The sequence below is a fragment of the Staurois parvus genome, unplaced genomic scaffold (assembly GCF_062004578.1).
Source record: "Staurois parvus isolate SC_StPar_1 unplaced genomic scaffold, SC_StPar_1.0 ptg000013l, whole genome shotgun sequence".
Lineage (NCBI taxonomy): Eukaryota > Metazoa > Chordata > Amphibia > Anura > Ranidae > Staurois > Staurois parvus.
Window position 1 is genome coordinate 7690234 of NW_028317809.1, and position 15092 is coordinate 7705325.

The 15092-nt window shown below is 39.7% G+C and overlaps 1 protein-coding gene across 3 annotated transcripts in view; it reads right to left on the bottom strand.

The window, feature by feature from the left end:
* ANTXR2 (ANTXR cell adhesion molecule 2) overlaps positions 1-15092 on the bottom strand; it is a 274337-nt gene that overhangs the window by 166677 nt on the left and 92568 nt on the right. For all 3 annotated transcript variants that reach the window (XM_089675449.1, XM_089675440.1, XM_089675431.1), the window contains exons 6-8: positions 6015-6122; positions 5861-5929; positions 2955-3035 (exon numbers count right to left, since the gene is read on the bottom strand). In XM_089675449.1, the coding sequence (XP_089531575.1) occupies positions 2955-3035; positions 5861-5929; positions 6015-6122 (258 nt within the window). The remainder of the gene's footprint in view (positions 1-2954; positions 3036-5860; positions 5930-6014; positions 6123-15092) is intronic.

The following is a 15092-nucleotide window of genomic DNA, read 5'->3' on the forward strand; positions in this document are numbered from 1 at the left end:
GCTTCAAATCATAGTCCCTCCCCTTACATCAACATACCTCCGTTTTACATTACTGTCCTTAGCCCCCCCCATTACTGTCCTCATCTCCCCCCATCTTACTATCCTCAGCCCCCCACATTACTGTCCCCAGCCCCCCCCCATTACTGTCCTCAGCTCCCCCATTACAGTCCAAAGCCCCCCTGCACATCACTCCCCCCTTCCTGTACTATCTGCCACAGACTGATCAGAGGGAGGGAAGCAGAGTAGGCCTGCACAAAGGCTGGAGCTGCAAGCTGGTGAATGGTTGCTAGGGCCACCCTGCATACTAGCAACCAATCACCTGCTTGTTAGCTCAGAAAGCCCCCGTCCTTCATTAAGATCTGTCCTGCCTCCCAATGTGGGCTCTGTTTGGATAACAGTGGTGATAGCTGCAAGGCAGAACGGCACCTAAATGGCAGGACTGTGGAGGCCCGGATTGTTCACTGACCTGGTCCAGATCAGGACCACAGTCCATCATTTACATGATATTGAAATTAAGATTGAAGATAAATATTGAAGTGTTGACATTACAGCATGCTAATACCCTTTGCTAAAGTGTAACTATACAAAGGTGTACTGAAACCTAAATTAGAACGTGAACTGAGACACTGCAGCATCTTATCACTCTTAATAAAGAACACCATTTAAACAAAATAAACTTTTGACCATGAAAGCCTATTCTTGTTAAAGAAAAAGTCTCACAATAATCTTCTTCAGTGTCTCAAGTCCCCAAAGGAGCAAAGGGCATGTAGCACTTTCTCCCAGTTTGGTTGGTGCTGTGGATGCTGAGCTAGTATGGTCCACAGCCCCACAACCCTACCTTCCCCACCGCTGTTCAACTGAACTACTCAGAAGGGGACAAATACATAGTTACATAGTTATTCTGGCTGAAAAAAGACAAAAGTCTTTCAACCATTAAAAAAAAAAATTATAATCTTATAACCACAGTTGATCCAGAGGAAAGCAAAAAAAAACACAGCAAAGCATGATCCAATTTGCTTCTGCAGGAAAAAAAAATTCCTTCCTGATCCCCCAAGAGGCAAGATATTCCCTGGATCAACTTTACTTATAAATGTTAGTATCCAGTTATATTCTGTGTATCTAAGAAATAATCCAGGCCTTTTTTAAAGCAATCCATTGAGCTGGCCAGAACCAACTCTTTAGGGAGTCTATTCCACATTTTCACAGCTCTCACTGTGAAGAATCCTTTCCGTGTTTAGAGATTACATTTCTTTTCCTCCAGACATAAAGAGTGCCCCCTTGTCCTCTGTGATGACCTCAGAGTGAATAGCTCTACACCGAGTTCACTATATGAACCACTAATGTATTTATACATGTTGATCATATCCCCCCTTAATCTCCTCTTCTCAAGAGAGAATACATTCAGTTCCTCTAACCTTTCCTCATAGCTGATCTCATCCATGCCTCTGATCAGTTTGGTTGCTCTTCTCTGTACTTTCTCCAGTTCCCAATGTTCTTTTTGTGAATTGGTGCCCAAAACTGAACTGCATATTCCAGATGAGGTGTTACTAATGATTTGTACAGGGGTAATATGATATCTCTGTCTGGAGTCTATATCTCTTTAATACAAGAGAGGATTTTGCTCACTTTAGAAATCGTAGCTTTGCATTGCATGCCATTATTAAACGTGTGATCTACCAGAACCCCCAGATCCTTTTCCACAATTTAGTAGTGAGTAAAAGTGCACAAAGGAGAGGGGGCAGTGACTGACAGAGAACACACAAAAAGGAAGATACAGTCACAGGTGAACACCTAAATGGAGATAAAGGAGAAAAACTTGCACAGAATGACTGCTTAGATGATCTGGTATGAAGTGTAGGAGCTGCTTTGTTTTACTTATACAAGATTTTCTATCTGAAACAGCATAAACAGACGTTGGCTACCTCTGCTTCTGGAGTCACATAGCAAGCCCTGCTCTCAATGTACACAGACAACCCCAGAGATTCAATAACATGGGCTGTGGTGATTCCCAGCCCACAGCAGTCATTCCTGTGAACATTCAGCACTTGGAACACCTGATCCTGGATAAACTGACCCATAACCTGTTGTGAAATTGCACAAGAGACGACTGCTGACTGTGGCCAGCATTTCAGCATTGATGATGAAGTGAAGCAGGCTGTTCTGGGATGGTTCAGGCATACTGACAAATATTTCTATGCTGAAGCTTTCCAGGCATTGGTTAAATGCTGGGATAAGTGCATAAATGTAGCAGGGGAGTATGCTGAAAAATAAATGCAGTTTCCACTCCTTGAAATTTGTTCTTTTATTTTACAAACTCAAAAGTCCTGGTTTGACTTGCACTCTTCTTGTACTTTTTTATTGAGCATAACATAATGATGCTGTAATTTGTGCAAACAAGAGAGAAAATAGGCTTCTTAAGAAGTCAAGAATCTTTATATGACACTTTGTGTGAATATTCAGTTAATTTACCCAATCATGTGAATAGATAATTCAAGTTACTTATTTCTTTTGCACATATTCAAAGCTGATAATTACGCAATTTATTGTGTGAAGATTCTCAGCTTCTTTAGTAACTCAGCCTCATCAATCAAGGTCGAGGCCCATTTGCAACTAAAATCAACAGCAAAATATTACTGCTTCTATAGGATCTAGCAGGACAAGCTGCTTGTTATACAGCAGAAGTCCTAGAGGCCTTACTCAAGTATAAAAGTTTCATAGAAACAAAACAAATTAATCAATTCAGTATAAAATGTGATCTGGTTTCAAAGCAAATAAACTCTACATTTTCTAAAATGAATGATTAGGTCAGTTATATAGAAATTTAGTACATAATGTACGATTGTAGGGAAATAAATCTTATCAGGTCACAGTTGCTAAATCCATACTTATGCATAGAAACTAACTTAACTCCACTTGGAAATTTACAACCTATCCATTTCTTTTGTGATACTTACCGAATTAATGATCCCTCCTAAAGCTTTAAATCCGCCCTCAACAGCAAACACCTGATCTTGGGAGTCAGCAATTTTTATCAGCTTGAGGAAATAAATGGAAAGCGTTTAGTAAGAAAATATTGTTTGAGACATTTTGACAGTTTAAAGTAACTCTAGCAGATGCACACTTTTATGAACACTTTAATAATACAAAATAAAGTCTAAAGATGGCTACAGTGTTTGTATGATAAAGTTTAGTATATTTTTACCTTTGGTAAATTGAAAATCTAAAACTTTTGCTTATTGACAATGAATAAATGGAAACTTTCTTCACATTGACATATGCTTTATCATGCCATTATCCAGTCCAGCTGTGTTGCATTTTGCTGCTGTTCAAAATAATACTCTACAATTCAACCATATCTAAAGGGCCATGATTTGCAACAAGGTAGAAAGTGAATGGTGAACAGATGCTGCTGGATTTTTTTACTTGAGCTGCCCTGTGATCCTTTGTATTTATACCAGTTGTGAAATTTAAAATGTGAATTTCATTGGTGATCATCATAGCAGACATCTGTAACTACCCAGTAATCTAGTACAAATAGCATGATAACTATAGCAACCAAATTTTACTGCAGTCAGCTAACATAATGTTTAAAAAACCTTTTATTTTTCTTTGGTTTAAAATGAATGTGGAAATGTTAGAACCTTTTTCAGGTTTTTATTGCTGTCTTTGCCCTTGCAGTGGAGAATTTCCCTTATTATTTGATCTTTTGACCAGTGTCTCGAGTATAGAAAGTGATCGGAAATCAAACATTTTTGAGTTGTCACAGGAACAAGGAGGTGAGAGGAACTCTTCTGAGTAATCTTGTTTGGGTGACAACTGTCTAAGAGTGGGTACTCTCCCTTTGAATAGATTTCCTTTTACTTCCTGTTGTGTTTTGGTAATGAGAAGTAGAAGGAAAGCTTCCAGAAATTCTAAAGCTTATTTTTTTAAATAATATACTTACCTGCATTGTGCAAAGGTTTTGCACAGAGCAGCCCTGACCCTCCTCTTCTGCGGTTTTCCGCTGGTGCTCCTGTTTCCTCCTCTTTGGCAAGTGCCCCCATAGGAAGCTGCTTCCAATGGGGACACTTGTGCGAGCTCAATCCTGAGATGCACTGCATGTGTCCATAGAGACAGACAGACAGCAGGGCTCACACCCCCCCCCCCCCTCGTTACAGGATGTGATTGCCAGCAGCAGGAGTTAATGGCACCTGCTGATGCCTCTCTGTCCAGAGAGAGAAAGGAGAGAGCTGCAGCTCTCAGGCACAGTGTTGGATCAAGATAGATTATGCTTTATAGGTAAGTATAAGAGGTGCTGAGGAGGATTCTAACAGAAGGTTTTTTACCATAATGCAGAGAATGCATTAAAAGCAAAAAAAAAACAAAACAAAAAAAAAACATTTCACCTTTAGAACTACTGTAATCATTCCCTACTCTATACAGAACTAGAAAACAGTTTTGACTTTTATACACTTTAAAACAGTTATTCTCAACCAGGGTTCCTCCAGGGGTTGTTAGGGGTTCCTTGAGCAATGAGAAATTTCTGCTTCTCAGATAAGTAACCACTGACACCAATGATCTTTTTAGCTATCTTTAAGGAAAGGGGGCACATTCTTCCTAGTGACCTGAATGTAAGGAGCTTTCTTACCAGTGACTATCACACTAATGTGCTGTAAGCTTTAGATATAGTAATTATTAGCAGGGGTTCCCTGAGACCATAACATTATTCTTAGGATTCATTAATCTTAAAAATGGTAAAGGTAAAAAGGTATTTCTCGGTACTACTGAAAAAACAGTCCAGGCTCACATTGTCTGAATTGTCTAGGAATGAAAATTGCATTAAAGGCCACAGCATAAGCGTTTTACAAACTGTATTTCAATTCTTGTTTTACAGGCTGTTCCCCTGAGCATCCATAAAAAGTAATTATCCTGTTATGTTTAACTATGTTGAGGATGACCCGGAAAAAAAGAATGAGTGCAGGGGGTAGAAGGTTGGGCGAATAGACCAAAGTTTAAAGAACATCGTAACCTAAAAGTAATGTTTTTTACCAGTCCTTAGAGTGGCTGCATTATTTTTAGGCTAAGAACATTTTTGAAAAGAAAAATACACGCTGATCTTTCTAAAAATATCATGTCTTTGTTACTTTTTGTGGGTTGAAAAGAAATCACTAATATCCTTATTGTTTAGTGACTACTTGTCCCATCAATCTCCATGTAGTATAGACCAGTCCAGCCTGGTTGACTACCATGGTTCCTTTCATAGATACAATGGAGAAATTAGTGTAGACATAAAGGAGCAGGAAGCATGCTATTTGTAGGTTCACCAAGAGAAAATAGAGGGTTAAAAAGCTGGAAAATGAATGCAGCCACCACATCTAAGCGTTTAGGCACACTTTGAAGAGATAATTTAGTAGATGGTTTAGATACTACAGTTTGTGAGATTTCACAGATTTTGGGCTGTTCTATTAAACAAGGCTGCTTTAATCAGGTTTGGATGAATTGTAATCTTAGATAAACCAGAACCCTGCCGAACATATATGTAGTATTCCAAAAGGAAGATAGATTTATCAGTAATTTCTGATAATAGTTTGATTACCACTATAAATAAGAAGGGGACACTCCCCGAAAGCTTGTCCTTAAAATTGTATGTTAGTGCAAATAAAAAAAAGTATCACGTCAGTACTCAATTGTTTCTGTCACTATAAATAAGAAAGACAGTATGTAGTATAAAGTCTGAAGTAACTGTGAAATCTTATTGCTACTCAATCATATTCACAGATTAATCCTAAATTATTCATTTTAGCCTACACCTAAAAGGTATATGAAAACATTGTGTCTTTATACAACATATGCAATATTTAATGAATTCTGTAATGTTTACCTGGTCATACTTAAACTCAAGAACCCCCACACAGTAAACTCTTGATCCCATTTCCCGGGCTTTGTTAGCCTGTATTAAAAACACAAAAACATTTTAATATCAAAATGCTTAAATTAAGTGTATAGGATAATTCCTAGAAACAGCCGGCACTCACCTCCTTTTCAGTCAGAATAGGGATCTGGTCAGAGAGCTTACCATCCGTCAGGGCAATTATTATAGAAGCTGTACTTCTTCCTCCAGCTTTCTTAATCTGTTCATTAGCCTAAAAAAAAATGTAAAAACAATGTATAATGTCTTCTCATTCCGATAAACTTTCCCAATTTTATTAAAGATCTAGCTATAAATAAAACACACTAAAAACAAAGCTTAATTAGATTTTAACCACCTCCCAACCGGCCGGTGGCACTGCAGGGCAGGGTGGCCATTTATAAACGGCCTCCCCGCACCCTGCTTGCGCGCACTCCCCGGGAGCGCGCAGCACTGCGATTCGGTGCCCGCTGTGTCCTCACTTGTGACATCATTGCTTACTACGTGTGAAATCTGTGAATGATCACAGAGGTCACATAGTACAAGGCTATTCTCAACAGCCTTGTACTATGTGACAAGCTGTGACCAATCACAGCTCACTCAGTAGTTCTCAATGGCTGCAAGAATGCAGACAGAGAGAAAGAGAAATGATTGCTTTTACATCCTATATGGGTGTAAAAGCAATCAGTGTAAAAAAAAAAAAAAAAATCTTCATCACCCCCCAAACGTAGTACAGTGTCACCATGGTGACACTGTACTGCTAGGGTGACAGTATGTAAAAAAATAAAATAATAATATATAAAAAAATAAAAAATAAAAAAAAATGTTTAAAAATTATAATTTTTGGCTATAAACTAATTTGGCTTATTTTTTTTTTTACTAAAAAGATAACGGAATAAATTTTGGCCAAGATGTATGATGAAATATTATTTATTTGCAAATTTTTATAAGAAAAACACTTTTTTTCAAAATGTTTGGACTTTTTCATTTACATAGCAAAAAAAATAAAAATCCCAGCGGTGAATAAATACCACCAAAATAAAGTTTTATCTGTCTCAAAAAAATGGTAAAAAATTCATATGGGTACAGTCTTGCATGACCGCACAATCATCATTCAAATTGTGATAGCGCTGAAAGCTGAAAATTGCCCTGGTCAGGAAGGGGGTAAAAGTGTCCGGAATGGAAGTGGTTAAAGGAGAAGTTCACCTTTTATAACATGTTACACCCATATTCAGGGTGTAACATATAACATGTTACGATCAGATCGGTGCCCGTTACCCCCGATCCCTGCTTTGACAGCTAGCGGGGGGATCTTTTCACCCCTCACTAGCTGTCAAATTTATTTTAAAAAGCGGCAGAGCTCTACCCACCCGGCTGCATCACTCATTCACTGTGTTCTGTCAATGAGAGACTACAAGTCTCTCGCACTGTGGAGTGCCTTGGTAGTTCATTCATTCTTCCTGTTAGTATATCTGCTTGCTCGTACATCCTGTATGGCCAAGCAGATATACAGACAGATCTGCAGGAGAGCTGCATGGTACTGGTGATATGCTGATCACTGCAATGATTTACAGGCACCTGAAGACAAAAATAATAAATGCACATTTTTTTACCTGCAAAAAACATTTGCATTTGCATTTATTTTTTTTCCTAAATTGTGAACTTATCCTTTAATTATTTCAACTTAACTAAAATTGATTTTATTGCATCCTGTTTTGTTTTTTTTTTTTGAGAAATTCTGGTTTGCCTTTTTTCAGTGACCGCATACCACATTGGATGTAAACTGAAATCTCTACAATGAAGATACAGGAATTAATTCCAGACAGAGATGGAACCCCTCTTCAGCTCCTAAGGGCCACACTAGTGACACTAGTAGCGGTCAAGGGGGAACCAAAGAGAGCATTATGGAGATAAAGGCAGTTGACATCCCCAAAAGTGTTGGATGTTGAAGATTCTGGTAGTGCTTGTATCTCTGTAGCAAAATGACAACAGTATAAAGAAAATTGTTTTAGAAGCTGACAGTATTGCTTAGAAAGGATGTTTTTTTGTGTCACCATGAATATTTGTCTAGCATTTTCAGTCCCTTTCTCCTCCAGTATCAGAATTAAATTATTTTTTCAGATAGTTGAAGCTCTCTCATTGCTCTAAGGACACACATTTTTAAACATATCCATATTTATTTGACACAGAACACTTATCAGACAGTCTGCTAACTATTATTACAGATCCACTTTATCAGCCATCATCTGACTCCAAGCCTTCTTTAATGTATGATTATCCAGCTACTTCTAGGAGCTGCTCCCCTGATTTTGTATTTGCAGAGCAATGTCCAGCATGGTGAAAGTGAACAAAAGCAAGAACTGGAGTGTAAAAAGCTCTATAGGGGGCACTATATAACATAACCCATATTTATAAGTAAAGTGCTAAGTGCATGTGAAACAATCACAATTCATAAACTTAAATATACAATATACAAGTATCTATGTGCATATACAGTGGGGCAAAAAAGTATTTAGTCAGCCACCAATTGTGCAAGTTCTCCCACTTAAAAAGATGAGAGAGGCCTGTAATTGGCATCATAGGTAGACCTCAACTATGAGAGGCAAAATGAGAAAAAAAATACAGACAATCACATTGGCTGATTTGGAAAGAATTTATTTGCAAATTATGGTGGAAAATAAGTATTTGGTCAATATCAAAAGTTCATCTCAATACTTTGTTATATATCCTTTGTTGGCAGTGACAGAGGTCAAACGTTTCCTGTAAGTCTTCACAAGGTTGGCACACACTGTTGCTGGTATGTTGGCCCATTCCTCCATGCAGATCTCCTCTAGAGCAGTGATGTTTTGGGGCTGTCGCTGGGCAACACAGACTTTAAACTCCCTCCAAAGATTTTCTATGGGGTTGAGATCTGGAGACTGGCTAGGCCACTCCAGTACCTTGAAATGCTTCTTATGAAGCCACTCCTTCGTTGCCCGGGTGGTATGTTTGGGATCATTGTCATGTTAAAAGACCCAGCCACGTTTCATCTTCAATGCCTTTGCTGATGGAAGGAGGTTTGCACTCAAAATCTCACGATACATGGCCCCATTCATTCTGTCCTGTACATGGATCAGTCGTCCTGGTCCCTTTGCAGAGAAACAGCCCCAAAGCATGATGTTGCCACCCCCATGCTTCACAGTAGGTATGGTGTTCTTTGGATGCAACTAAGCATTCTCTCTCCCCCAAACACGACGAGTTGTGTTTCTACCAAACAGTTCTATTTTGGTTTCATCTGACCATTTGACATTCTCCCAATCCTCTTCTGGATCATCCAAATTCTCTCTAGCAAACTTCAGACGGGCCTGGACATGTACTGGCGTAAGCAGGGGGACACGTCTGGCACTGCAGGATCTGAGTCCCTGGTGGCGTAGTGTGTTACTGATGGTAGCCTTTGTTACGTTGGTCCCAGCTCTCTGCGGGTCATTCACTAGGTCCCCCCGTGTGGTCCTGGGATTTTTGCTCACCGTTCTTGTGATCATTTTGACCCCACGGGCTGAGATCTTGCGTGGAGTCCCAGATTGAGGGAGATTATCAGTGGTCTTGTATGTCTTCCATTTTCTAATTATTGCTCCCACAGTTGATAGGCTGCTTGCCTATTGCAGATTCAGTCTTCCCAGCCTGGTGCAGGTCTACAATTTTGTTTCTGGTGTCCTTTGACAGCTCTTTGGTCTTCACCATAGTGGAGTTTGGAGTGTGACTGTTTGAGGTTGTGGACAGGTGTCTTTTATACTGATAACAAGTTCAAACAGGTGTCATTGATACAGGTAATGAGTGCAGGACAGAGGAGCCTCTTAAAGAAGAAGGTACAGGTCTGTGAGAGCCAGAAATCTTGCTTGTTTGTAGGTGACCAAATACTTATTTTCCACCATAATTTGCAAATAAATTCTTTCCAAATCAGCCAATGTGATTGTCTGGATTTTTTTTCTCATTTTGTCTCTCATAGTTGAGGTCTACCTATGATGCCAATTACAGGCCTCTCTAATCTTTTTAAGTGGGAGAACGTGCACAATTGGTGGCTGACTAAATACTTTTTTGCCCCACTGTACATATAACTATTAAAATAATATCCATAGGTCACTATGATAGACCAAACTGTGAAAGTCTGTGAACCACAATATTGCTTGGTGTTTTGTCTCCTTCACCATTAAGTGTCTGTGTATCACCCAGTGGTATAATAGTATTAGGTTACTCACCAAACAAACATGACCCCTTTATTGTAAAGAGAAAGTCTGCTGCGCTTGTTGATATCTTGTTGGGATAAAGGTGAGCTTATCCAGTGGCAATCTTCTCATATGCTCCACAACAAACCACATCAGAACCCAGGGATATCACATATGGCGTAGTATGTTTATTAAAATAATTGTATTAAAACAAAAATAAAATACTCACATTATCATGTGCCTAAACATCGGCACTAGATGTTAAAGCATGATATTAAAAAATGCTGGCACCACTGTTACATGCAATCCCTGATTCAGTGTGCATTCCAGCAACTAAGAAGTACTGTGAACGGAAGTCAATGACCGGAAGTCCCGCCACTAACGCATTTCCGTCACTCTAACGTCATCCGGAAGCAGCTACCTGCTGTCTGACTGACTGTTTCCTGATGACATCAGAGTGAAGAAAACACGTTAGAGGCGGGACCTCCGGTCGTTGACTTCCGGTCATGGTACTTCCTAGTTGCTGAAACACACGCCAATTTTGGGATTTCACGCAATGGTAGCACCAGCATTTTTAACCTCCCTGGCGGTATGATTATTTCTGATTTTTTTGTGCTGAAAGCGGTACATTTTTTTGCATGGAAATATTTAGTTTTTTATTGTAGGCTGTAATTTTTAGGAATAACTCACTGAAATCTGTCCGAACAAGAGTCTAGTAAACATTCCGGATATTATAAAACTTGAAACACGAAATCATAATTTATAATTTAATAAATAATCATAAAAAATAATAATATAATAATAATAAATTTAATTCAATAATATAATCAAACCAAAAACACTGAAATTTGAAATACAGAGGCAAATTCGCACATCACTGAGCAAAGTCGCAAAATCGTTTTCAGTGTCTGATGATGAATTTCCCCCACAAATCATTATCACTCAATTCTGCAAGTGGTTCTGATTTACTATCGCTGTTCTCTAGCTGGTCTACAACCGCTTTAGTCATAAAGGGACGCTTTTTGGACGCCATGGACTTTTCTAAATTTCCAGGCAGAAAGAACAGACAAAATGCAGGCAGGGCACAGGACAAAGCAGTAGGGACAAAATATATGTGAAATGCATTGAAACAGCAATGTTTTACTATATAATAATCATTTTTTAAAAAATTACATTTTTTAAAAATTTCAAATTTGCCGCAGGTTACGGCACCCATACGTCCCGACGTCACAGGGACCGGAACACGGAAGCCGGATGCCGGCATCGGCCGGAGGAGATGGCCGGGGACGCTGCAGGGGACACATCGCGGGAGCAAGGGCGGACTGACAACTCATGGGGCCCCCGGGCAATAGGGGATCATGGGGCCCCTGTGTCCTTGCCCACACTCGAACCACACCCAAAAAAGCCTATGAAAAAGGTACCAGGGGCATCTCATGGGGCCCCTTTCTGACCCTGGGCCCTCGGGCAGTGCCCGAGTTCCCAAATGGTCAGTCCGCCCCTGCGCGGGAGCGAAGGACAAGGTAAGTGCTGCAGGGACTCCCTGAGCAACGCCGCATGGTAAGCCCGAGTGTAGCTCGGGGTTACTGCTCTTGGTACTGAAATTTTACCCCGAGCTACACTCGGGAATACCGCCAAGGAGGTTAATATCATGCTGTAACATCTATTGCCGATGTTTAGGCACATGATAATGTGAGCATTTTATTTTTGTTTTAATTTGATCATTTTAATAAACCTACTACACTATATATAATTTTTATCGCTGGGTTCGGATGTGGTTTGTTGTGGAACATATGAGAAGATTAGAGCCTTTACCATAGGATACACTCACCTTTATCTCAACAAGATACCAACAAGCGCAGCAGACCTTCTATTTAATTAAAGAGTTTATGTCTGTTTGGGGAGTTATTTAGTACTATTATACCACTGGGTGATACATGGACACTTGATGGTCAAGGAGACATAACACCAAGCAATAATGTGGTTCACAGACTTTCACAGTTATTTTAATAGTTATATGTATATGCACATAGAGACAAATATATTGTATATATTTGTCTCTTAACTTATAAATATGGGTTGTATTACATAGCACCCCTATAGAGCTTTTTATATTTACATGGTGGTTACTGATCACTTCAGGGTGGCAGCTTAGTTATTTGTTTTGACTTTTTACATTAGTTGACATATTGGTGAGAGGGTTTTTTTCATATTGTAGCACTGGAATGCATTTTTGTCCCACCGTTAGTGCTTATGGGACCCAAATGCATACACTCATACCAAGAAGTACCCCAACAGTGGCTAAGAACAATCTCCAGCTGGGTGCTGGGATGATTGCATAACAACTGGCTGTAAGTAAGCCCTCTTTGCTGCTCTGCACCTGGCTGCAAGCACTTCTCTTAATAACTGTTTGTGGCCAGATTTATTTAAGTTGCAATGTTCTGAATTTTAGTCTTAAAAAGCCCCAATCTACTGGGTTTACAGAACTTGGCCTTGTTTGGACATTGCAAAAAGCATATGGCAAATTTTTATTGTGTCTTCATTTAACAAAAGAAGAAAAAACAAGCCCTAATTAATAACAGGCTGTCATTCAATGCAGAAATGTAGTCTGTGATCTGCTCTGTATTAATAAGGTATGACGCAGCCACCAGATGCTGTGCCTCTATATTTAGAACCCTACATAAGGAATGAAAGCCACATGTCTCTCTAGTACATTTGCTGATTCACAGATCATTCTGCACTGATTTGTACTATAGATCATTCACAAAATGGCCAGAATATGGAGCTTTTTTATGTACTCTACAGTGGAGGCCAAACATCTAGTGATACTTTTCATTACTACATTTTGCCATACACAAGTTTAAATATCTAGATGGAATGTCCATACAAGGAATTTGTTTTTTTGAACATGACATTGTTGATCTGACTCAAATAGGCCTATTTAATAATCTGATCTCAACAAAGTGCTGTACCATGTTAGATGTTGATAAAAGCATACATTTAGGAGTTTATATAATACCCTTTGTTGACACTAGCATGGAAACATCTACTTTCCTACTATAAATCTTACAATCCTGTCCTGTTTGGACGTTATTTGGGTGCAATAATTGTGCAATGTATCAAAGTAGAAAATTTGGAGTAATAGTTTTTATTAGCTAACTCAAAATTTTCATGTTGCATTTCAACACACTTCAAGGTTCTGCATCAGGCATTATTCATGTAGCCTTTAAACCACATATTAATACAAAGAACAATAATAAATACAGTCACGTACATGTGTTTTCTTTCTGGCACACAAGTGGATTTAGTCATTGTAACATTTACAATGACCAGGGTTAAAGCTTACCATATGCTAGTAGAACTTCAATCAAAATTGTTTGTTTTGATTTTCTAATCATTAGTGGGGTCAAATCAACATTCATTTTCAACCAGTGATGGAAAAATTCAAAGGAGCAGGATGGAAAATTTTTCTCGAATGAACAAATTTCTGACAGAGTATGTGGTATTCTTTCAGGAAATTACATTCATTCCTACTTTGAATGTTACAAGCAAATTAAAGTGTTACTAAACCCACAACAGTAAACTCAGTCTGTATATGCAGTAAAGCATGCTTGTTATACACACTGTGGAACCTAAGGGGTTAATCCTCTGTGTAAAAAGACCATTTGATCCTTTCTTCTCAGCCCCTCCTCTTGTTCAAATGTCTACATCTTATCTTCTGATAAGACAGACTGAACCCGTAGCCATTCTGCACATGCTCAGTTTAGTGTGTATTGCTAAAGAGGTTTTTGTTTAATCTGACACCAGCCGATGTCCACTCCTTGTGAATCTCCCCCAAATTCTTGAATGGCATTTGCTTCATAATCCTCTCAAGGCTATAGTTGTCAAGGATCCTGTTGCTGTGCAGCTGAGCGATGGCGACAGATCCCCTTGAGCCATGGCGGTGCGAGTGCGCAGGCGTGGGAGCGTGCGGCCGTGCATGCACAGTAGTGCACACGTCACGTCAGGCAAGCTATTTAAACCTGTATTCTGATTTACCTGACTAAGAAAGAACTCCGCCTGCACTGACCCCGGCTATCCCTGACCATTCGTTTGCCTGTTGCTTTTGTACTTTATCTGCCCGCTTGATACTGACCTGGCTTGTCTGACTCTGCTACATTAACCTACCTTCACCTGCATCTGGCTTGCATCCTGTCCGCTATCATACTTACCTGCCGCTGCACCCACGGTTCCGCATCTGGCCTGCATCCGAGTCACCGCCATACCTGGCTGCTACTACATCCACGCACTGGTGTCCGGTCCCAATCCGCATCCTGACTGCCGCCATACCTGCTTGCTGCTGCACCTACGTTCCTGCACCCGCACCTGGCCTGTGTCCGGATATCCTGGGTCCCCAGCTACCTGCCGTCAGCTTCAGATTCACCCGGCACTCCTGCCACTCCTGGCTCTGCTCCCTTTGTTCCCACTATCAGGGGCTCCGAGCGGGAGTTGTAAGAGGATGCCTTCTCTCCACGTCAGGTTCCCCAACCAGGTACGTGACAATAGTTATCCCTGATGCTTGTGCACCTTTTTCTACCCCACGTTTTCCTTCCACTCAACCTTCCATTAATATGCTTGGATACAGCACTCTGTAAACAGCCGGATTCTGTAGCAATGACCTTTTGTGACTTACCCTCCTTGTGGAAGGTGTCAATGACTGTCTTCTGGACAACTGTCAAGTCAGCAGTCTTCCCCATGATTGTGTAACCTACTGAACCAGACTGAGAGACCATTTAATGGGTCAGTAAACCTTTACAGGTGTTTTGTGTTAATTAGCTGATTAGAGTGTGACACCATGAGCCTACAATATTGAATTTTTTCACAATATTCTAATTTTCTGAGATACTGAATTCTGGGTTTTCACCAGCTTTAAGCCATAATCATCAAAATTAAAAGAAATAAATGCTTGAAATATATCACTCTGTGTAATTAATCTATATAATATATGAGTTTCACTTTTTGAATTA